Consider the following 23,513-nt stretch of genomic DNA (forward strand, 5'->3'; position numbering starts at 1 on the left):
ATAGACTCTGTGGCTTGTAAACAGCGGAAATGTATTGCTCTCAGTTCTGGAGGTTGGAAGTCCGGTGCAATGTGTAAGGGCTTGCTTCTAGGTCACAGACTTTGTGATGTATCATCATGTGGTGAAGGAACTGGGAGTTCTGTGGGTCGCTTTTATCAGAGTTGTTCAGTCGCTGAGTCATGTCCAACTCTTTGTGACCTTGTGGACTGTAGCCCACCAGGCTCTTCTGTCCATGGAATTCTCCAGGCAAGAATACTGGAGCGGATTGCCATTCCCTTCTCCAGCAGATCTCCCCAACCCAGGAATCAAACTCGGGTCTCCTGCATCAACAGGCAGATTCTTTACCACCGAGCCACCAGGGAAGCTCTTTATCAGAGCTCTCCTCCCGTTGAGGAGGGCTCCACCCTCATGACCCAAGCCCCTCCCAACGCCCACCTCCTAACAACATCACAGGAGACATTCACATTTTAACATAAGAATTTGGGGACACACAAACACTCAGACCCTAGCAGGCATAAAAAGTGCTTTTTCCAGGTTTATGGCCTTGATCTTCCTGGAGGCAGAAGCAGGCTTCCTTGTCCATTTGGACAACAGAGGAGAAAGGGGAGGTCAGAGCAGCGCAGAGGCACATGCTCAGGGCTTGGACCGCATCTTGAGGGTGGTTCGGGGGTGGGGTGTGTGTGTGTGGGGTGTGGGCATGGGCGTAGGCGTAGGTGTAGGATTATTCTAGCCACAGTGTGCGGCAGGAATTGACGTGAGAGTGAGGTTCAAGCCAGCAAGAAGCCAAGTTGGTGAATCAGTGTGATCCGGGAAAAAGCTGAAAAGAGCCCAGCGCCTGGCAGAGCCAGTGGGCAGGTCTCCCTCGTACTGGGGGGAGCTGGAATTTCTCCCTTGATTGGCTGACCGGTCCTGGCGAGACGCCACTGCTCCACGTGGACTTGGTTCCTGCTTGGCCCCATCGTCCCTCCTGTTTTAGGACATGGCTCTTCCTGGAAGAACACAGAATTCGGCTGAAAGGTGTAGTTTGATGAGACCTGGGCTCATCAGCCACTGGAGAAAACAAGAAAAGGTCACGTTCCAGGTGAATAGATGAATAAACACCCCTGTCTGTGTGCGGAAAATAATATGCTTGCGTTAGGTGGGTGATTCCGCAATTAAGTGAACGTGAGTTGATGTCTCCATCTGCTGACTCCTGCAGCATCCCCAGTGACTTACGGATGTTCAAAGGATGATTGTAAAGGATATTCCCGGGGCACCTTCAGCCCCCTCTGTATGTGTCCCTTCTGTCCGTCAGTCTCTGTGTGTATTCCTCGGTGACACTCCTTTGCACTTAGATTTCATCTCCATGAAGGCAGGAAGAGGCGGGTGTCAGATGGAGCAGAGAGGAGAGTGCCCTGTGCGCTCCTGAGCCCTGGAAGCACTTTCCAGGAATGCAGTAACTAACTTGGAAAAGGGTGTTCAGCATCTTTGGCAGACAGCATGTGCCTTTGTGCAGCCAGTAGTTTCCATGTTTACTGGGACAGCTGTTTTCTCAGAAACAGTTCTGGTGTAAATAACTTCCCGTTGCTCAGAGACTTCCGGTGCCTTTAGTATCCGCAGCGAAATGCCTTGTGAATTGTGCAAAACAGGTGAGCCTCCCTTCACACCATTGTGCTTCTTACTTACTCTGTGAAAGCAGTGTTTTGAAAGCAAACTGTATTCTAGATGCCCTGGATGGTTTTGCAAAGTAAAGAGTAGCTTTAAAGCAGATTATCCCAACAAAGTCTTGTTTGGACCATAACGGGTACATGAGCGCTTTGCATTGTTGATTTCAAATAATACATCATTAATCACAAGAGCAGATGCAAAACTAACCCTGAATTTGAATGAATATCTTCTCTGCTCCTCTTCTCTCCCTCCCCACAAGCAGGAAGCTCTTAGACACTCAGCTCATGGGCACGTCCTTCTAAAGCAGCCATGCTCAAGAGTGTGACTCAGGCCCCACTGAGGGGTAAAACTATTTTCATAAAAATACCAAGATGTTGCTTTCCTTTTTCTTTCACTCTTGTTCCTTGATTCATATACAGTACTGTGGAGTTTTCTAGAAACTCCTCTATGACACCATATCAGAAAGGACTGAATGCAGAAACCACTGCAAAAGGCCAGCTGTCTTTAATCTAGCGAGACATAGTTTTGTGACATTGTAAAACAATGCCATTCTTCTCAAAAAGTTCATTTGTTTTGGAAAACATAGTAGCTTTTCCAAAAACATGACTTATATTAATATGTAATGGATTTGTTATTGCTCTTTTAAATGAATTAGGGAATAAATATTTTAAAATTTGATTGCCTCTAACATGGTATGTATCAGTAGACATAACCCACATAGACAATGACCCTGTGGGGAGAGTGTCAGTTTTTTGGAAGAGTGTGAAGGATTCCTAAGCCCCCGAAGTTTGAGAAACACTGCTGTGAAGTACAGGGCAATAGGCAGTAAAGCTCTCCTGGCTTGTAGCTGAGATTTAGAAGTTTTCTAACCAAGAAGAGAAGGATTGGCAAAAGTTCCCCATCCATTTAGCCAGGGCCTATTTCTTCACCAATTTGGGGATGTACAGGGAAAAGATGAGAAAAAAACTAATTGTGAAACACTAAACCTTGCCAAAAAAATAATAATTAAAAGGCCCACAAGATTGGAGGAGGAATGCAAACATGATACCCTCATGGGGACCGTTTTCCTCCTTATGTGGCAGTTCCAATTTGCAGTGTAACTGATGAGTTGGTGAGACCGCAGAGCCAGCCTTATCTAGTCATTCTGATAAAGAGTTCATGTTTCCCAAGCACCCTCATGGGCCTGGACTGTGATTGAAATTCAGACCCAGGCCCTGCCCTTGGGATGCTGAAATCCCTAGACAGGGAGACAGACAGACAGGGAGCAAATCAGCATCAGTGGGCAGGATCATTCAGTATTGTGTAGAGTGATGCAATGGAAATGATTGGGTTGAAATGACAGTTTGGAGGGCTGAGAAGGAAATTCATACAAGGTGCCCGCCCGAAGCTTTTCTGAGCAGTCTTCATTTAAGCTGACATGGGGGTGCTGAGTGGGCAGAAGGAGAAGGGGAGGAGCTGTTCCAGCAGAGGGAGCTTCATATGCAGGGACCCTGAGGAAGGACCTGGCTTGATGGGAGAGAAACGAGCACCGGTGTGGGGTTGAGGGGGGATTGATGGGGATGGAGCGATCAATTGGTAAGAAACAGATTTTACAGGGCATTGGAGGCCCTGGAGGAGATTTTTTTTAATTGAAATGTAACGAGACATTACTGGAGGATCTTGAAAGCCCGTAAAAGAAGTGATCTGATTTCTGCTTCGTAAAGAATAGCCTGGGCTTCCCAGGTGGCATTAGTGGTAAAGAATCCGCCTGCCAGTGCAGGAGACATAAGAGATCCAGGTTCAGTCCCTGGGTTGGGAAGATCCCCTGGAGGAGGGCATGGCAACCCACTCCAGTATTCTTGCCTGGAGAATCCCTTGGACAGAGGTGCTTGGCAGGCTCTGCTCCATAGGATCACACAGAGTCGAACATGACTGAAGCGACTTAGCACACATGCATACACAAATAATAGCCTGGCGTGTGGAGAGTAAATTGGGGGAGAAGTAGTCAGTGGGAGAAGGCAATGGCACCCCACTCCAGTACTCCTTCCTAGAAAATCCCATGGATGGAGGAGCCTGGTAGGCTGCAGCCCATGGGGTCGAGAAGAGTCGGACACGACTGAGCGACTTCACTTTCACTTTTCCCTTTCATGCACTGGAGAAGGAAATGGCAACCCACTCCAGTATTCTTGCCTCGAGAATCCCAGGGACGGTGGAGCCTGGTGGGCTGCCGTCTATGGGGTCGCACAGAGTCGGACACGACTGAAGCGACTTAGCAGCAGCAGCAGTCAGTGGGGAGACGAGAGGATGCAGAGAGCGGAGCAGGAGACTCCTGACGTGAATTGGGTGAGAGTGAACGTTGGGCCCATCTGCAGTCTACTGTGGGCTGGAAGAGAACAGACTTCCCGACGGAAGGCTCTGCAGATGAGGCCAGGGGGTGAACAGACATGGCCTCTGGTTTTGGCTTGAGTCACTTGCTTTCTCACATCCTGGCAGCAAAACTCTGCACGGTAGTTCATATTATACCTGTTTGGAGATTAGGAAATGGGGCTTAATGAGTTACTCCAGCATTAAAGGCAGTCAGAGGTCCCTGCCACTGCCCAGTGCCATCTGTGGCTTCCTTTGTCTGCTGCCACACCTCAGCTCACTGCCCCTGCCCAGGCGAGGGCTTGAGATGGAGGCTCCCTTCCTCCCCTTGCAGATAGCTAGGCCATAGCTGATCCAGCGCCATCCCTGTGTCTCACCTTCCAGGTCCAAGAAATGAGACCAGTAGCTTGTGCTGCCAGCACAAGCCAAAGTTTATTGGGACTGGTTTACTCACACTGCAGGTGTGTCTTAAGCCCCAGAGAAAGGGAGTTTTATTCTTCAGGCTCCGTGATGCCTCATGAGACGTGGGAGTCATCCTGAAAAACAGTTCAACCTTTATAAAATGAAGGGAGGTGAAGGCTGTGCAGGAAGCAGTTGTGAGAATTGTCAACATCAACCATTTGGGCTGAGAAAATGGGACCACCACATTTTGGTCTGGCAGTGGGACGATTGTTTATAAAAACACAGTTTTTTTTTTTTTTTTTTTAACCCATCAAACTGACATAGTAGTTCAGAGGCTGAATCAAAGGGAGACAAGAAGCAAGGCAGCAAAGACCAAAATCCTTCAGTCCCGTCTGTGCTCACCTTTCTTGGAGACGGAGCACAGGGCAAAGCTACAGAAGTCTGGGCAGATCTGGAGCATTAAATACAGATCTGGAGTCGCCAGTGACACTTAGCTCCGCGGCATGAGCTCTGAGATGGGCTTCGTGGCTATGAGGATGGCAGGAGACACGGGCTGCTTCTCCGCCTTCCAGTTAGCCCGGCAGCCCTTTCACAAATAACTTTCCGCTTTGGGAATTGAAAATGCACCTTAGCAGTGATTATCTGCTTGCTCACCTATCGGGCAGCCTCTCTCCTTATACCCCTCTGGTTATTTTGCATACTCACGCATATATCTTGCAATTTAAATTTTTATATTTTATTCATATGTGGAAGATTATTCCCGCGTCTTAGTAAAGCACTATATGTCCTAGGAATGTGATTCCAAACATGTCCATTCCATAAAACCCGTTTATATGCCATCATTATCTGCAGCATTAAATACATTTTATATCATCACAAATTTTATGGTGTATTTAAAAACGAGTCTCTACTTAGCTTCAGTGCATTAGGGATTATCCTCAGAGACCCAGCTCAACATGCAGTCATGTTTACTGGTAACTGCCAGAAAATGGCTTGCAAAATTGTTAGTGTCTTTTATTATTCCCCGCCACTGGAGCACTTGCTTGTTAATTAGAGAAATTTCAACTGTCATAGTTGGCAATTATAGCTTCTGTATCATTGTCTGTTATGAATAGTCAATGAGGGTTGATTAATATGCATGAGTGGCCGTATATATAGCGTGTGCATTGGCCCACAGTCCAGCTGCCAGAATTACTCAGAGGAGGGAGTGGTGTGTGTGCGCGCGCGCGCTCGAGTGTGTGTCTGTATGTCTGTGTGCGTGTGTGCGTGCTGCTGCGAGGGAAAGAAGGGGAGCGTGGAAGGGAGCAGAGTTGTTGGCAGCCTCCAGGAGCACCGCCAGCCTGCAGCGTCGCAGCACCTGTCACCTGAGGCTCTCCGAGGACACCTTCATGCCTGCACGCTGAGAGCGCTGCTCCTCCCGGCTGCCGGCGAGTGCTGCAGCCTGCCTCTGCCAGTTCTCTAAACATGGGATGCAGTTTGTGCAGCCTGCAGAAGCCAGAGGAGCAGTACAAACTACTCTACGAAGTTTGTCAGGTAACGCACTGCCTCTTAGCCTGTGGGAGTGGCCGGGCAGTCACCTGGCTGAGCGTAACTCCTGGGAAAGGAACTGGGGATTTCTGCGTGTGTGTGTGTGTGTGTGTGTGTGTGTGTGTGTGTGTCTTTGAAACGAAACAGCCTTTCTGACATTTCTATATGTTTTCTATGAAGTCTCTTAAGTGATTTCCTTGACAGTGGCCCCTGGGTGCCTGTATTTGAGTATTTAAATAGATGTTGAGGACCATAAAGTGTGTTTCAAGCTGCAATGTCACAAAACTGTTTCGACCGCCCGCTCTCTCCGGAGTGGCGGACAGATGTCCTAGGCAGGGTCAGCGTGTGATCACACACCCTTTGAACAAGTTGCAGAAGACGTGGAGGATGATTAATGTTGGCACGGTTTTGTCTCTGTTTACAAATAGTTGGAAGGCGCTTCTTTCAGGAAAGCACGGGCCTCTACCACAGACTTCAGTCTACGAGCAGCTTCTCATCACAGAACATGTGGTTCAGATTCACGCTTCACACTTGCCATTTCTATACCTCCCCTTGTGAAAAGTTTAAGAACTTCCAGAGCGAGTGGCGTGGTCTTGGCTGCTGTCATCCACAGCGTATGGCTTCTCTAAACTTCTGCATCATCACCAGTAGGAAATTTCAGTGGAGATGAAATGGGGTATACAGCACAATTCAGAGAACTTATCTTATGTTCATGTTGAGTGCTTAGTAATGCTTCAGTCTTCTCCTGTACTAGATTTTCACAGTTACACCTGACAGTGAAAGATTTTTTTTCCCCTAAAATCATTCTAACTCCTTCAAAATTTTCTCTGGAAATCAAAAAATCATAATCCTGTTGCAGAGGAATTTTAACAGTAGCACATTAGAAGAAGGTTGTTGGTGAGAAAAAAAGTGCTTGTTTGATTTTCATAATAAATGGTATATTAATAAATTCTTGAAAGAGGCTAGACTTAAAAATTTGGTTAGCTGTCGATTGGCTGCTGTTTTTGCATGAGCCAGCAGAGGGCGCTTAGCATTAAAAATACAGCAAGATTTGTGAGTTGGCTGCCTCTATGAACAAAAATCTAATGATAGAGTAACTCTGAGTGAATGAAAGAGAGCTGTGTGTGTGTCTGTGTGTGTGTGTCTGTTTCTGCACTGAAGCATAGAGAGGGTCAAAACAAATCTTTTGGGGCTTAGGCGCCCAGGCCACTCTCTCCTCTGTGGAGGGCACATACCTTTCAAAAAACAAGCATCTTAAATAATTTTGGAAATAACATTTCTGACGTATGACCTCTTGCTCAGGGCTGTGCTGGATTCTCCTCCTTTCAGAGCAGTCCAGGGACACTTTGGAGGTCTGGGTAGAAGTGCTGTTGCCACTGGAGATCTGGCTCTCATGTTATACATTGATGTTGTAATCCTAAATTTGTCAAGTTATCATGTGCAGTGAGCCCCGGTTCTCAGTGAGTGAGGCGTTTAGAAGTGAAACAAGTAGAACAACAGAACCATCACCAAAGTGATTATATACAGATGCCCACTGATGCATATAAGATAAAAACTCTGCGTAAAAATGTAGTATTAATAGCTTGCTTTTTTTTTGTTTTAACCATCAATGCATGAAAATACTATTTCACATACATTGCTGTAAATGTAATAATTAAACGGACACCCTCCAAAAGATAATCCTACCACATTTTCTGCAAATCTGCATTAACCTGTGCTTTATTCATCTGTGTTATTTGGGCTCCTCCCCCTCGGCCCCCAAAAAGAGAAAGCCTGGGTGTTGTGTGTTTGTTTGTTACTAGGTGAATTTATGTGGAAATATTTCTGGCCAAAGCATCATGCAGTAAATTGCTGATAAATGACTTTCATCTGGAATACACTTTGTCAGCAATTTAGGAAGCCATGCAGATTTATTTTCAGGAAACTCAAACTACTTTTCAGACCCATTACCCTTGTGCTAAGTAAAACCCCCCTTTCTCCTATTCTTTGGGAGTCCTGAACCGTAGCATAAAGGAATTCACAAAACACTTGCAGGAATTAGTAATTGCATTCCCGCTCTTATTATGCAAAGCCTTATTAGAGCAGAGAAATTAAGGTTTCCATAAATTACAGTTGCAGAAGGTCCAGTGTGTCTGGCTTCAGTAAGCCCTTGTAACAGCAGCACAAAGAGGATCAAATATTCTGGGGCTCAGACTTGATCCTTTCCTCATCCAGAGATAATTCAAAGAGATGCTCTTCATTAGGGCCTTTGGCAAGCTGCCCACAGTTTCTTTGGGGGCTGCTGTGAGCTTAATGATGCAGAACAATGGCTGTGCCTCTTGTGGCAAACATACCTTATTGTACCTTTAATCACAATAGGAAGACACCAAAAACACACGAAGTTGCCCGGTGATTAAAGGACATTGCAGAAGTGCACACATCCCAGCGATCTAGGCTGTGTGTTAAGGAATGCCCTGAGATATTTGGGAACGTTTGGACTACTTCGAAGGAGAGTACAAGATGCACCTCCTGCCCACCCTGGGATTGTCAGGTCACCTGAGTTACAGCGGTGCTTTGTGCTTTAATGGTGACTGTGGCATCCTGTGGAGCATCAAGACAGGGCCCATGCCTATGAGAGAGATAAAATTTAACTTAGCAACTGCTTCGTGCTTTGGAAAGCCTTTGCTTGCCTTGAGTGACTTATAATACTCAGAAGTACTTTGAAGTGGAAGGACAGGGAAGATTCTTTCAGGTTATCAAGGGCTGTAATCTTCCACTTGGGTAAATTAATTGGCCTGGGAGATCTCACGTTCCCAGGATAGCATGACAGGGCGCGTCACATCTCTGGGACTGCGGTCAGAATCGAGCCGAAGCTGATGACCTGTTGTCAGGTAGGGGGTGTGAGCGGAGATGGGGAAGTCTGCCACTCGGTCGGCTTTGTGGTCGTGACTCCGTCATGAGCCAGGCACCAGCCCTCTACCCAGCAGTGCTCCTTCAGGACCAGGGGGAAGCCAGCTTGTGGATGCTGTGAGGGGGCTCTTCTCAAGAATGGAGACCTATAGTGTGGGGGGTGGGGGAAGCAGTGATCCACTAGGCCATAGCATTCATTCCTTCTACCTCTTCTGAGGTTAGCCAGAGACTCTTGGTAGAATAGTTACCTTTGCAGCTTGATGACCCAACAGAGAAGTCATTCTGGTGGGGACTTAGGCTTCAAACGAAAAATTATAACAAGTAACACATCCACTGAAACCTGCATGCAAATTTTCAAGATGGCAAATAAAAATATTGATAAATGACAGTGATTCTCCTTTCAGGAACCAGAGGATTATTTTTAATTTTTATTCTTTTATTGAAGTATATTTGATTTACAGTGTTTTAAGTATACAGGAAAGTGATTCAATTATACGTATATATGTATCCTTTTTCAGATTCTTTTCTATTGTATGTTATTACAAGACATTGAATTTAGTTCCGTGTGCTTCATAGCAGCGGAGAAGGCAATGGCACCCCACTTCAGTACTTTTGCCTGGAAAATCCCATGGACGGAGGAGCCTGGTAGGCTGCAGTCCATGGGGTCGCGAAGAGTCGGACACGACTGAAGCGACTTAGCAGCAGCAGCTCTACAGCAGATTCTTGTTTCTCTGTTTCATATATAGTAGTGTGTATATGTCGATCCCAAACTCTAACTATAGTATTATTTATTGAGCATTTACTATATGCCGGTGCTGTGCAGTCAGTGTTCTCTTGTATAAATCGTGTTCATCAAGGTCCATGAGTAGATCACCAGTGTCACATGGAACACTTGGGTTTGTTTTGAATTTGCCCTTGCCTTTGTGGGGCTGTCATGCAGACACCACATTCTCACACAGGGATGGACCTGTGCTGCTTGGCAGCTGTCAGCCTGCTCTCCTTTGGATCTGTTCTCTTACAAAGGAGAGGGGTTTCTTTAGAACCTCTGGTCCCTCACATTGGGGCAGGGTGGGGAGGGGAGTCGTGAGCAAAGAGAAATGAGCTTGAGAGGCACTGAGAGTTCCTCTCATTGACTGCCCCCCCCCCCAAGCAACTTTTAGAACAGATGATTTGAGAAAGCTCATGTTGTTTTACCTCTTAGTAACAAAGAATACTATAGAAGAGGAATTTGTGCCGTTTTAGGCCATTAATGTTGTTGGTTTTGAACAGCAAAAATTCCACCCAGTAACTGTAACTTGCCAGAAAACTAGAAATATAAGTCTCTGTGACCCTTTCTCTGTCAATCTATTATTAAGTCAGTTGGTTAAAAAAACACAGATTTCTATACTAAATGCTAGTGCAGATCAGCAAGTTTAAGGACTATTCTGGAAACTTGACAGTACACAGCCTTATTTTCATATTTAATTAGCTTCATTCTATACTCAGTTAGGTGAGTTTACTGCTTTAAAGCAAAAGCGACTGTGAGTTCACTGAGACCCATGGACTGTAGCCCGCCAGGCTCCTCTGTCCATGGGATTCTCCAAGCAAGAATACTGGAGTGGGTTGCTGTTCCCTTCTCCAGGGAATCTTCCCCACCCAGGGATTGAACCCAGGTCTTCTACATCGCAGGCAGATTCCTTACCACCTGAACCAGGGAAGCTCTAGTACAGAGTTAATGGTGGTTAATTGCTGCTACTGCTAAGTCGCTTCAGTCGTGTCCGACTCTGTGCGACCCTATAGACGGCAGCCCACCAGGCTCTGCCATCCCTAGGATTCTCCAGGCAAGAATACTGGAGTGGGTTGCCATTTCCTTCTCCAGTGCATGAAAGGGAAAAGTGAAAGTGAAGTTGCTCAGTCGTGTCTGACTCTTCGCGACCCCATGGGCTGTAGCCTACCAGGCTCCTCCATCCATGGGATTTTCCAGGCAAGAGTACTGGAGTGGGGTGCCATTGCCTTCTCCGGTGGTTAATTAGATGGACATAAACTTAACCTCTACACAGCCGTGTCGAACCTGGCATTCTTTTCCTGCAAGTAGAAGTGTGTTTGCTTAAACAGTCTTATCAATAGATTCTGAAAACTTTGTTTTAGCAATGGCTTTACTAAATTAAATTACTGAACTAATTTATTAGACTAAATTACTAAACTAATTTCTGAGTTAGTTTAAGCAAAGCAGGTATGGAAAAAGAAGGCCCACCTGCTCCTTCTTTGTCAAACTGGGGGCCCTTTATCAATGAGTATGGCGCCTGTCTGTCTATGGTTGAGAAAGTCACTGCTTTCAACATGGACATTTACTGTCACTAGCTGTTGCTTTCTCTTCAGTTGACAGTGGATCATAAGCCACTTTTATGTTAAGAAATGAAAAGACATAGCTTAGGGTTTAGAACAGGGCTTTCTTCTCTCTTTCCCCCTCTTTTTTAGGTAGAAAGATATGGGGGAACTAAAAGGAGTTGTCCTGCTTTCCCCATAGAACTAAGCCCAGTTCACCACCACCCAACTTAGATATTCTTCTGAGTGTTCCCATGAGGCCATGCTCACTCCCTGGGTCCCTGCACTTTGCCTTCCCATGATGCCCTGCACACCCCTAAATCCCTCCACTGAGCCATCCCACAAGGCCCTGCACGTCACTCTATCCCTGCACCTCCTTCCACTTGGTCTCTGTGGTTCTTTGCTCACTGAACCACCTCTATTATACTGTGACTTCCTGGGAGGTTTCCTCACCACACTTAAACCTCAGCACATGCCTGGTTGAACATGTTGGGTTTTGTATGCATTGGTGAGGGCTGCAGAGCAAGAAAGGAAACAAGGGAACTGGTTAGGAACCCTGACAGACAGCTAGCTGCTAGATGAGATGACCCTGGTTGGCACCCAGGAGGATGAGGAGGGAGAGCAGAGGGATGCAGACATGTATTTTTCATTCATTCAGGCAACATTTCATCCAGCCAGCCACTGAGCCCTGAGCTTCTCTGTGCCTTGCTCCCTGGCTCCCCAGGGCCTTTAGTGTAAGAGGAACTGTTTACCTCAGGCTGCAGGGCCCTGCATGCGCTGGCCTCCTCTACGGCTCTGTAGCCTCATGCCTCACTCCTTCCCCCTCCTCACCTGCCCTGGTTCCCACAGGCTGCTTTCAGTACCCAGAACCTTCCTTCCCTCCCAAGACTTTCCCATGGCCCGTTCCCTTCCCCTGCCACATCGTTCACTAACTCATCCTTGAGGCTGCAGCTGAAATGTCCCTCTCCCTTGAGAGCTCCCCTGATCTGAGGGTCCCCCCACCTCCGCCAGCTTGGACCCCTCTGTGCGGAGTTTATTTCCTTTCTGGCATTGTCACAGCTCACACACTTATTAACTTGCTTATCATTTGTCTCCAGCGCCCAGGAAAACAGGAAGGTGGAGACACTGCCTGTTCTCTGCGACACCCCTGGTCCTGACACATAACCAATAACTAATCAGGACGTGCTTACCAAATTAGCTTCTGAATGAGGAATGGCTCAACTGGGTCCCACCTTGGTCTGGAAAGGTTTGCACAGTGACAAATGAGCCCGGGTCCGCAGCCTCTAATGGCTCCCAAAGATACAGCTGCATGCCGCCCTGAGGCAGGTGACCCTGGGATCACAGCGGAGGGGACTGCCCAACTGCATGTGAATGCCTCGCTGCATTCCTGTCACCCACCTGCAGGGGCAGGCAGAAACGGACATACAGAGCATTGAAAAACTGCAGTTTTTATAAACGACTTTTCTTACCCGCATGAATAATGCAGGGAGAGGCCGTGGCTAAGTTGGGGAGGAAAAGGTGCAAAAGAATAGTCAGCAGCTCTGAGTAGAGGCCCACCAGAGCTGGAACAATCCTCATGCATTCTCTGCCTGTGTGGGACTCAGCAGGGGACATAGCATCGTCTCTGAAGCGTGCAGAGCCGTGTTCCTGGCAGCATCACCTTCAGTGGTATGGCAGGTGTCATAATATTAGTGAGATGCTAGCGGGCCATGCAGCGGAGAGGCAAGCATGAAACCATCAAGAGTGAATTTATCGACTTCAAATGGCCCATTTTCCCATTTCTCCACCAAGGGAATATTGCATTGTATGTGTCTCTTGGGGAACTTTGGGAAGGGGTCCCTTTCCCAGTCTTACTAGTTATCAAGCAAGATGTTTTTCTTAAGTCTTCTTTTGGATAAAGTGAAAGTCACTCAGTTGTGTCCAACTCTGCGACCCCATGAACTATACATACAGTCCATGGAATTCTCCAGGCCAGAATACTGGAGTGGGTAGCCTTTCTCCTTCTCCAGGGGATCTTCCCAACCCAGGAATCAAACCGGGGTCTCCTGCATTGCAAGCGAATTCTTTACAAACTGAGCTGTCAGGGAAGCCCTTTGGATAAGTAGGCAGCCAGACAAGCTCTTCATCTCAGACTTTCAAATGCAGATCAAAAATTTAACCATCTGTAGGTTAATACCAAAAAGTTTACTTCATTTTACTTAAGCAGAGTTTTCGAGTAGATTTTTATGTACTCTCTAGTTTACAAGTGAAAAATTATAGGTAATTGAAGTTCTATCTGTAAAAGATACACACACACACACACACACACACACCCAGTCCTGACACATAACCAATAACTAATCAGGACATGTTTACATATTTACTAATCAGGAAGTTTTACAGATAAAACTTCACGAACCTTCAGGGTTTTTCTTTTTAACCGTTGCCCTTATCAGAATCACCCTAAGCTCCAAAGTTATCCTGTGTCACCCTAACCACAGACCATCCTACTCCAAACATCCCTTTCCCAGTAGTCAATGGGAAGGTAATCTGATGAAAGTAATTCCGAATAATGTTAATGATGGTGGGCAGAATCCTCCTGCCAGAGGAGAATGTGTTTTTATAAAGGACCTTGTTACCCGAATGAATCCCGATTTTCTGAAAATGGGGGGAAGTAAGTTTGAGATGATGAGTCAGTTAGCTGTCACCCTAATGACAGTTCATGATATTCGGACCCCAATGCTGGTGACGTTCAGGCTGCAGGACTCAATCTCACTATGTAGCTGTCAATTAAACATCATTGGCCAATCTTAGATAGTTCTCTTAGGCACACCTCTAATTCTTTTGTGAGAGGATCAGTGTTTTTAGAGGTTCTTAATAAGTATTGCCAAATCACCTCCCCCCAAATCAGCCTGTCTGTGTAATACCCAAGAGTATATGAATGTCTACCTCTCCTCACCCCCACTCCTATACTACCTGGGTATTAAGGATGGTCTCACTTTTTTGCCTTTTGGATAGCAAAGACCAGTGGGAGAGGAGAATGGACTCTCATTTTGTAACTTTCATTCTGACACGCGTTTCAAGGCATAAAAAAACATCTAGGACCATGGTTCTCAAACTGAACGGGCATCATAAATCACATGGGAGATTTGTCCAAACACTGGGTCCTGTGCATCACCATGAGGTTTTAGCTGCTACTAGTCTGGGTACCACCCTTAGAGAGTCACTGCTCTAGGAGACACATAGGTCATTACATGTAGGTAGGTGAGTGAGTGGTAGGCTAGGTGGAAAGAAGGAAAGAGGGAGAAAGGCAGTCAGGGAGGTTGAAAAGACAGTATGTGGAGAAAAGGAGGGCATTTGGGGGATGTTCCTTTTCAGTTTCACTAATGCCAGATTATGCTTCATCATCTTGGTATAGATTTATTGCCCCCCATCTCTGTCAACACTTGGTATTGTCTGACTTCTTAGCTTTCCCACACGGCAAACATGGAGAGGTAGCTCACTCTGGTTTGAATCTGCTTCATTCACACTGTTAATGACGCTGAGCACAGTCACCCTCAGTATCCTCAGGGAATCGTTCCAAGAACCCCTGCAGACACCCAGATCCACAGACGCACAAGTCCCTTATGGAAATGGTTTAGTATGGTGAATGCAGTCAGCTCTTCATATCCCCAGACGTGAAACCTGCAATTACAGGGGCCGACTGTATTTTTTTTCAAATGTATCTTCGTCTTCTTTGAGTTCGTTTTTCTTTGTGTGAAGTGCCGGTTCAGGGTTTGCCCAGCGCTCTGTTGGATTTTGCATCTTCTTCTCTTGGCCTGTGGGAATTTTAAAAAATAGTCCAGATACGAGTCCCGTGTCCGTTATGAGCTTTAAACATTTTCTCCGCATCTGTCACTTATCTTGCCCTTCTCTTTATGATGTCTTCCAGTGAACCAAATTCCTTAATTGAATGTCATCTAATAGATCAGTCTTTTCTTACGGTTTGTGCTTTTAGTCTCTGTTGGCAAACACGATCTCTACCTTGAAGTCATAGAGCTACTGGCCTTTGTTTTCTTCTAAAAGTTTAATATAAATTTGGCCTTTGCCAATTACCTTCTTACATCTGGTGTAAGGCTGGAGTCCAGCTTCATTTTTTCATATGGATTTTCCAGTACCACTTGGGGAAAAGCCTGTCTCTTCCTAGTTAGTCAAGGGGTCGTGCCAGCTCCCCTGTATGGTCAGGGCTGTTTCTGGTTCCTTTCCTGTCCCTGCACCAGTATTGCACTTAGGGCATCTGTTGTATCCTCCTACAGTTTTGCAGTTATTCTTGATCCCTGGCAGAGCAGGTCACTTCCCAGAGTCGCCTTGGTACATTCTTCTCGGCTGTTCATGGCGCTCTGATCGCTCATGGACGTGAGATGTTCAGTTTGTCAAGGTGACATGTGGGTAGTGTTCTTTTTCTGAAAATGGATAGGGGGTTTATAAGTCTTCGTTGTAACATTGTTCACAGTTAAATATACCTTTGATATTTTTAATTTATTCAATATTTAATGAAAGACAAATATTAATAAAAGACTCAAGAAGAAATATTTTAAAGTCTTCCCCTTCCCCCAGTTCTAAAGGAAAGTAAATCACAAATAGTAACGGTGGGAGGGGCTGATAAGCTATAAAGATCTTGAAAAAATACAGAACAGTGCTTTATTTTTTTCTTAGCATAAAGCATTCTTCACTCACAAAAGAATTCTCCCAAACCATAACATTTGTTATAACAGAAGAGAAGACATCTGTAAGACTAGAGTCAGAGCTGGAGTCTTTATAAACACATTTCTTAAGAGTTTGCATGTCTGCCTGTTTCTATATAAAGAAGTCTTCAGCAAAATGTTGTCTCTTTTGTGAACAAACAACGCATAAACCAAATAATGCAGACACTTACCATTCAGAGCATTAAACCAATGAAAACAGTTAATTTGTCAGACATCTGGGAAGATAACAGTCTCCTCCCTGTGTTAAGCAGTTTACCATAGAATTACCAGACTTGTTCCTGTTCTGCACACGGGACAATCAATTGCTCCCTTCCCCTGCCCAAAGGGTCAGTGGTTGTGGCACAAAACATTCAAAGTGATGTGCACTTTAATAAAAGAAAACTCCAAAGGATAGGAACCAATTTCCCTTCATCAGGCAGCTGCTCACTATTTGGAGAGTTGGAAAATCCTAGGGAGAAATTACTGTCCCTCATAATGATATTTCACATGGCATCAGAGGTGGAAGCAGTGGATGCCCTCCGCCCCAGGATCTCAATGGTCTTTTACATCCGGGAGTCCATTCCTTTTTATCTAGCTTATGAAACACTCGATGTAACGTATTGCACATCCTGTCCATATTTGATACCGGTGACCCTCTGCTGCACTTACATTGATGTGTTTGTTCCCTTTTGGAGTGATTCCTTAACACGGGGTACCTCTCTTGCCCTGGGACTGGCGTTTCCTTCTTTTTAATTCATGCGGTAGCAACTTTCTAAACCGAAGCTTTGTAGGGTAGGGCTCGGTCTCTGGAAAACTTTGCAGGTTTTGAAGTTTGTTTGGCATGTCTGTCTTACCTCTCCCACCCTGATGAAGTTTCTGTTCGTGGTCGTCGGCGGAGTGGATCCTGGGAGCGAGTGGCTGTTCGCTTAAGAGTGAAGGGAGGAGGTCAACCATCATGGAGAAATCGGCTTGGTGTCAGTGCCTCTCTCTTTTCTCAGTTGGCCCTGAGGTTTCAGAACCAATTCTATTCCTTATGCAGCCACAGGCAAGAAATGTCCAGACAAAGGAGGAAGCAATTCCATGATTTCATTATTTATCTTTGAACGAATAGTGAAGGCCCAGGGTGAATGTATTCTCATGATTTGGTGATTTATGCTTATCAGCATAAGATAAATAACAATAACAGCAATGATAAATAACTTACTGAATGTTATTTGCTGTGCACATTGTTTATATACATGTGTTGTCATTGTTTAGTCGATAAATCATATCTGATTCTTTGCAATCTCACGGACTGTAGCTCGCCAGGCTCCTCTGTCCATGGGATTTCCAGGCAGGAGTACTGGAATGGGTTGCCATTTCCTTTTCCAGGGGATCTTCCCAACCCAGGGATTGAACTCACATGTCCTGCATGGCAGGCAGATTCTTTACCACTGAGCCACCTGGAGAGCCCTATATACCTGTGTTGTTGCTGTCCAGTCATTCAGTCGTGTCCAACTCTTTGCAGCCCCATAGACTGCAGCACACCAGGCTTCCCTGTCCTTCACCACCTCCTGGAACTTGCTCAAACTCATGTCCATTGAGTTGGCGATGCCGTCCAACCATCACATCCTCTGTCGTCCCCTTCTCCTGCCTTGAATCTTTCCCAGCATCAGTGTCTTTTCTAATGAGTCGGCTCTTCGCATCAGGTGGCCAAAGTATTGGAGTTTCAGCATCAGCATCAGTCCTTCCAATGAATATTCAGGGTTGATTTCCTTTAGGATTGACTGGTTTGATGTCCTTGCTGTCCAAGGGACTCTCAAGAGTCTTCTCCAACACCACAGTTCAAAATCATCAATTCTTCGGCACTCGACCTTCTTTATGGTCCAACTCTCACATCCATACATGACTCCAGGAAAAACCATAGCTTTGACTATTTGGACCGTTGTCCGCAAAGTAATGTCTCTGCTCTTTAATATGCTGTCTAGGCTTTTCATAGCTTTTTTTCCAAGGAGCAAGCGTGTTTTAATTTCATGGCTGCAGTCAGCATTTGCAGTGATTTTGGAGCCCAAGAAAACATACATGTCTTATATGCATGTAATTTTCACATAGCCCCTTAAATTTCCGGTCCTAGTATCAGTTCCATTTACGGACAAGACAACTGAGAGTGAGGAGAGCTGAGTGACTTGCCTGGAATCGTGAGGGAGAGCAGTTATCCTGCTTCTGAGCTGATTCACGTGCAGACCTGACCCTGGGCAGGTCCCCTCACTCCTTCCTTCTGCAGACCCTCCGAGGTCCCTCTGTGGTCCTGGTATCATGCCAAGTATCAGGCACTGCCACGGAGAGCAGAGCCCCTGCCCTGTGGGGCTGACCTTCATGAGAAGAAGGGGGAGGGAGGCCGAAAAGAAATCTTACACCAGGGAGCTCATAATTACAGTGTAAGGTAAACTGCAAAGGAACATGGGTCAACTGCAGAAGCACTGACCAAGAAACTGTACTTGTCCTCTGTTCCATAGAGGCGGGTCTACAGCTTCTGGGGGCATGTAAGTATCAGTCTGAGACCACCTCCAAGTGGAGGTTCACCTTATTGTTTGATTAAAGCAGGAGAGGGATTCCACCCGCAAGGTATCCCAGTTGAGAATCACCCTCTAGTTGTCCTAAGGCCAGCATGTATTGAGTGCCTACTGTGTTCTATGGGCCACACGCTGAGACAAAACCTGAAAACAGCCCTGGTGCTCACAGCATCCATGGCCCAGGTGAGAAAACAAAGCAGAGACCTCGTTTACTCAGCACTGATGTGTAAAAGGGGGAGACTCAGGGTTGGGCCATGGAGTAGCTTTGTGCTGTGGAAAGTTCTCTGAGCCTCTCTGAACAGTAGACTCTTCCTCTGAAGCACAGGAGTCCACACTTCTCCTGCTAGGGTGTTGGGAGTGTGCAAATGCACTCTGAGATGTGTGAGCATGCAGACCTGGACCATGTATGGCGTGGTACTGCACTGACTGCTGTTACATACATATTGTCAAGCAAGCCGATCTTTGGGGACCAAGAGAGAAAGCCGGCATCTCTAGAGGAGGTGGGGAGAGCTAGGTCTCCAAAATCGGGTGAGAGAGGATCATCATGTTGGATTGTCATCTCCAGAGGAATGTGTGAAGTGATGGGAGTGGATGCAGAAAGAGCAACTTCTGTGGACATCCTTGGTACCACTGTTGCTGAGTCATTTCTGTTAAAGTAACGATGGAGAACAGGGCTTTCAAGAGGGGTACGTAAGGCCAAGACTTCCCCCACAAATACTCTGCAGAGGTGGACAGATGCAGTACGTTTGGAGGAAATGCTCAGATTCGGTTATTTTTTTCAACAGGTAATTTTTTAAACACCTACAGTATGCCAAGTAGGGACGCTCACTGACAGTGCTGCAGTGGTTGCCAAACTAAGAAGGTCACAGTCTTCACAGTTCTCACCACTCAGAGAAGGAGGGAGATGTCACCAAGTAACTCAGGTGAAATCACACCTGTGACCAGCACTCTGGGGGCCGATGGCAAGCACTAGGGGTGCCTGTAATGGGGGGTGAGGACCCAGTCATGGTGGCCGGGCTGGCTTTCTCGGCTGGGACCATGGAGCGGTCAGGGGCCCCCAGGCAGAGGCTCCGGGGCAGAAGGAGTTCTGGATTCTAGAACAGCGCTTCATTCCTTTCGTGCACACACATCCTGTATCTGCTCCTGTATCCAGAGAGAGCTTTGTTTCCAGGGTGCTACACAAGCTTCGACACTTACTCCTTGAGCAAAGCCGAAGAAAACACTTTATATAGTATGAAAGTGGCATGTAGGTGGTGGGTTTGACTCTGTGACATATATTTAAAGATTCTTTTTCTGATATGGACCATTTTTTAAAGTCTTTATTGAATTTGTTACAGTATTGCTTCTCTTTTATGTTTTGATATTTTGGCCTTGAGGCATGTGGGATCTTAGCTGCCCACCCAGGGATCGACCCTGCATCCCCTGCACGGGGAGGCAAAGTCTTAACCACTGGACCACCAGCGAAGTCTCTATGACGTATATTTAAAAGAAGAAATGGTGTTGGTATTAACCATATCCCTGCCAAACTAAAAAGCTAGTGAAGGAGATGAGGGAACATACGAGCTCCAACTGTAGGTTTTGAAAACAGGGAGCTATATTCAGTATCCTGTAATAAATCATAATGGAAAAGAATATGAAAGGTAAATTACTTTAGTAAAAATCATTCACTAAAATTTTTCAAAGAATATGAAATACATATATATGTAACTGAATCACTTTGCTATACAGTTGAAACAAACACAACATTGTAAATTAACTACTTCCATAAAAAAAATCAAAAGTATGTATTTAGGCCGATACATTCATATCAATAAAAAAGAGCCTGTATTATTCCCAGCTAGAGTTCATATGCAAAGCCTCGGATAGTAGTTAGGGCAGGTATTCGGCCTGAAATTTCCTTGGACACACACAGCAAATGTTACCACAGCCAAACTGGTTTTTCAGTGAGTTCATCCAAGTCCATGATGAAATGAGATCAGAGAGAAGTTATCTAACTCAACTATGGAAAGGTTTAAAGGAAAAGTCCCTGAACGAAACCAAAGCAGAGGAGGGGGAAAAAAAATTACCATTGCCTGAAGCAACTAAGGAAAAGCATGGTGTTCCCACAACTGGCCTCTGCCACTGCCTATGATGGGGAATCATACTTTTGCTGCCAGCGGTCTCATTTCTTTTTTCTCAGACCCATACACCATTTTGCTGAAACATAGCTGCAAATGAATTTCCACCCATCTGGGCATACTTTGCTAACTGTACTGAGCATCTGAAAGATAAATATCAACCCCAGCCATCTCCCTCTCCCCTCTGATAACTCTGTTCTTTCTTTTTTCTCGGTATGTTCTCTTTTTTCTTCCAAAAACATTTTGTATTGGGGTGTTGCCAATTAACAGTGTTGTGATGGTTTCAGGTGAACAGTGAGGGGACTCAGCCATACATGTGTGTGTATCCATTCTCCCCCAAGCCCCGCTCCCATCCAGGTTGGCACCTAACATTGAGCATAGTTCCATGTGCTATACAGTAGGTTTTTGTTGGTATCCATTTAAAATATGCAGTGTGTACATGACCTTCCCAAAGTCCTTAACTATCCCTTCCTCCTGGCAACCATGAGTTTGTGATAACTATACTCTTCAAAAATATTATTACATTCTTTTTTCCAGCCTGAAGTTTGACATAATCAAATTCACGTATACACACACTTGCCTCTCTCTCTCTTTGGAAAACCCCTAAATTTCCTCATATTCTAATTGCATTATCAAGTGTTTTCTTTGATTCATTAATTCTTTTCCAGATGGTTTGCTCCTGGTAGGTTTCTAGCAAGGTCTTTGTTGCTGTGCGTCAGTCTCTAAGCCATGGCCAACTTTGCGACCCCACAGACTGCTGCATGCCAGGCTTCCTCGTCCTTCACCATCTCTCAGAGTTTGCTCAAAAGCAAGTTCTACCCATGTCTAGTAAATCATTTTAGAAAACTCTGCTGGTTCTTCTCTGTCCTATGGACTAGAGCCCTGTGCCCCTGCAAACAGTTGTATTCTTGTTCCTTTCACAAAATTAAGCTCCTAAGCTTCATTATTAAAAGTCTCTAACAATCTCTGACAACAAAAAAGAGATTTCAGAATGGGGCACCCAGCCTCCCTCTCATTAATGCACTTCATCGCTCACTTACCTGGCACGTGTCACTTAAACAAGGTTTCTCCAGGTGGCTGCTGGCAAGGGGTCCATCTCCTCTGTGTCCCCTGCTGGACCTGAGAGTCAAGGGAATGCCTGAAAGGACACCCCTCCCCCCGCCATGAATGCTTCCATATGACCAAACCAGAGAGTGAGGAAATGAAATCAGGTGGTTTTAACTGAGTATCCTGAGGGTGTGAAAGGATTTGTGGACACAAATCTTGCTCCCAGGATGTGACAGAATTGTTGGAATAGGGGATTGTGGAATTTATGTCTAGAATGGCTGTAAGGCATAGGTCAGGTGTTGAGGAATGTGAAATAATCAGAGAGCACCTCAAAGTCCAGTGAGATTCACATTAAAAGTCATCATCATCATCTGAGCAATCTGCCCATTTTACAGGTGAGGAAACTGAGGCCCAGAAAGGACCCATGGTTTCTTTAAACTAAAATAGAACATTTTGCTTACTTGCTCTTCTTGGTTCCCAGCATTTACCAATTACAAGACTCATGCATATGTAATTTAGTGCTTTTCACCCACTTCATGTTTTCCACAAATATCTTTCATTTCACTTTTTATTTCTGTTCGGTGCAGCAGACTTACCACAGGCCTCCTATGTGCTGGGTGTTCTGTGCAGCTGAAATATGCAATTATTCTGCTATTCTTATTTCCCAGAGTTTAATCACCAAAAAAGTGAGGATCAATTATTATAATGTGGTCATATTTTAAGCCCTCCGGTGCCTGTGAAGTCAAGAGGAGAGTCATTTTATTTCCTGTTACAGAGGTGATAAATATCCTAGGATGTCATCATTATTCTTTTGGTGCCATTTATAAATCACGTTTATAAATCTTTGAGCAAGAAGTACCAACTTAAGTTTATTTTTGATTCATAAAGGTCCTAAATCTCCCCACTTCCTGTTTCTTCCACCGTAGATGTCTCCAGAGCTGGTTATTCCCACTCATTTTCATTGGTTCTTCTTTCAATGCCGATATTTCCAGAAGTCTGCATTAATTTCTCACAGCAGCCATTAGGTAATTGCGTATTTCAGGGGAGATAACTTACAGTTGATACCATCTATTGATGTCAAGTTGTTCCTGGTCCCTGGTTGCAAGGGAGGGTCTCAGCACTGGATGACTGTGTTGGCAGTCCCAGAAAGCTCTATCTGGATTCATTTCTGCATGTAAGCACTCCTAAATGAAATATTCATACCTATTATAAGTGAATTGTGACCTGGTAGGAGCCAGGTTTTTTTTTTTTCCTTTTGGAACTTTTATTCAAATTTAGAAATATATCTCAACCCAGCAGAAAAGAAACAAATATTTTCTCCTCTAACCAAAATTTCTGCAACAAATTGAGCCGTAATTTGCATTTAAAAATGGAGAATTTTTCCAAAGTTGAAGACAAAGACAAGGTTAGCTTTTGTGCTTTCATTGTATGAACTAGATAAGCAATGAAATAGTACCCCTTCCCAAGGACACAGCATCACTCTCCAAAATGATGCTATTAGAATAAAATACGGAGCCCTGTTTCCCTGAGAACACTCGAGCAACAAGAGCTGTGCCGAAAAACCAAAACCAAAGCAAAACAAAGGCTGTCTTGCTACAATGTAAGCTTCAGTTCTGCAGTTTATCTTTCTCTGCTTAGTTCTCCCCATGAGAAGATTTGGACAATTTTCATAATGAAAAGGCCCATAATCACCCATCATCATAACACTTTGAACTGCTGACGTCCAGTAAAGGTCAAAAGTAAGAATCCAAAAATTCATGTAAGTGGGCCTTACTGTAGTAAAACACCATGAATGTGGGGCAGCTTGTGTGAAGGGCAAAGAGTTTTAGGAGCAAGTGGGCCGATCTCCCCTCTTTGGGGCTGGGGAGTACGTGTTCCACTTTGTAGGGAGAATTGTTGAGATTTGAGATTGAGTGTCTTTTTTTTCTTAGTATTTATTTATTTGGCTGCTCTTATGTGTGGCATGCGGGATCTTCGATCTT

The 23,513-nt window shown here is 45.2% G+C and overlaps 1 protein-coding gene across 7 annotated transcripts in view; it reads left to right on the plus strand.

The window, feature by feature from the left end:
- The window catches only part of PDZRN3 (PDZ domain containing ring finger 3), a 263,935-nt gene that overhangs the window by 199,101 nt on the left and 41,321 nt on the right, over positions 1–23,513 (plus strand). Inside the window, exon 1 of one of the 7 annotated variants that reach the window (XM_081528295.1) lies at positions 3,779–5,925. The exons of the other annotated variants lie outside the window; for them this stretch is intronic. Within the exon in view, the coding sequence (XP_081384421.1) occupies positions 5,857–5,925 (69 nt within the window). The 5' untranslated portion in view covers positions 3,779–5,856. Of the gene's footprint in view, positions 1–3,778; positions 5,926–23,513 lie in introns of those variants that run through there. 7 annotated transcript variants of the gene reach the window in all.

Source organism: Giraffa tippelskirchi, chromosome 9 (genome assembly GCF_054371585.1).
Source record: "Giraffa tippelskirchi isolate mGirTip1 chromosome 9, T2T-mGirTip1v1.2.pri, whole genome shotgun sequence".
NCBI classification, from domain to species: domain Eukaryota; kingdom Metazoa; phylum Chordata; class Mammalia; order Artiodactyla; family Giraffidae; genus Giraffa; species Giraffa tippelskirchi.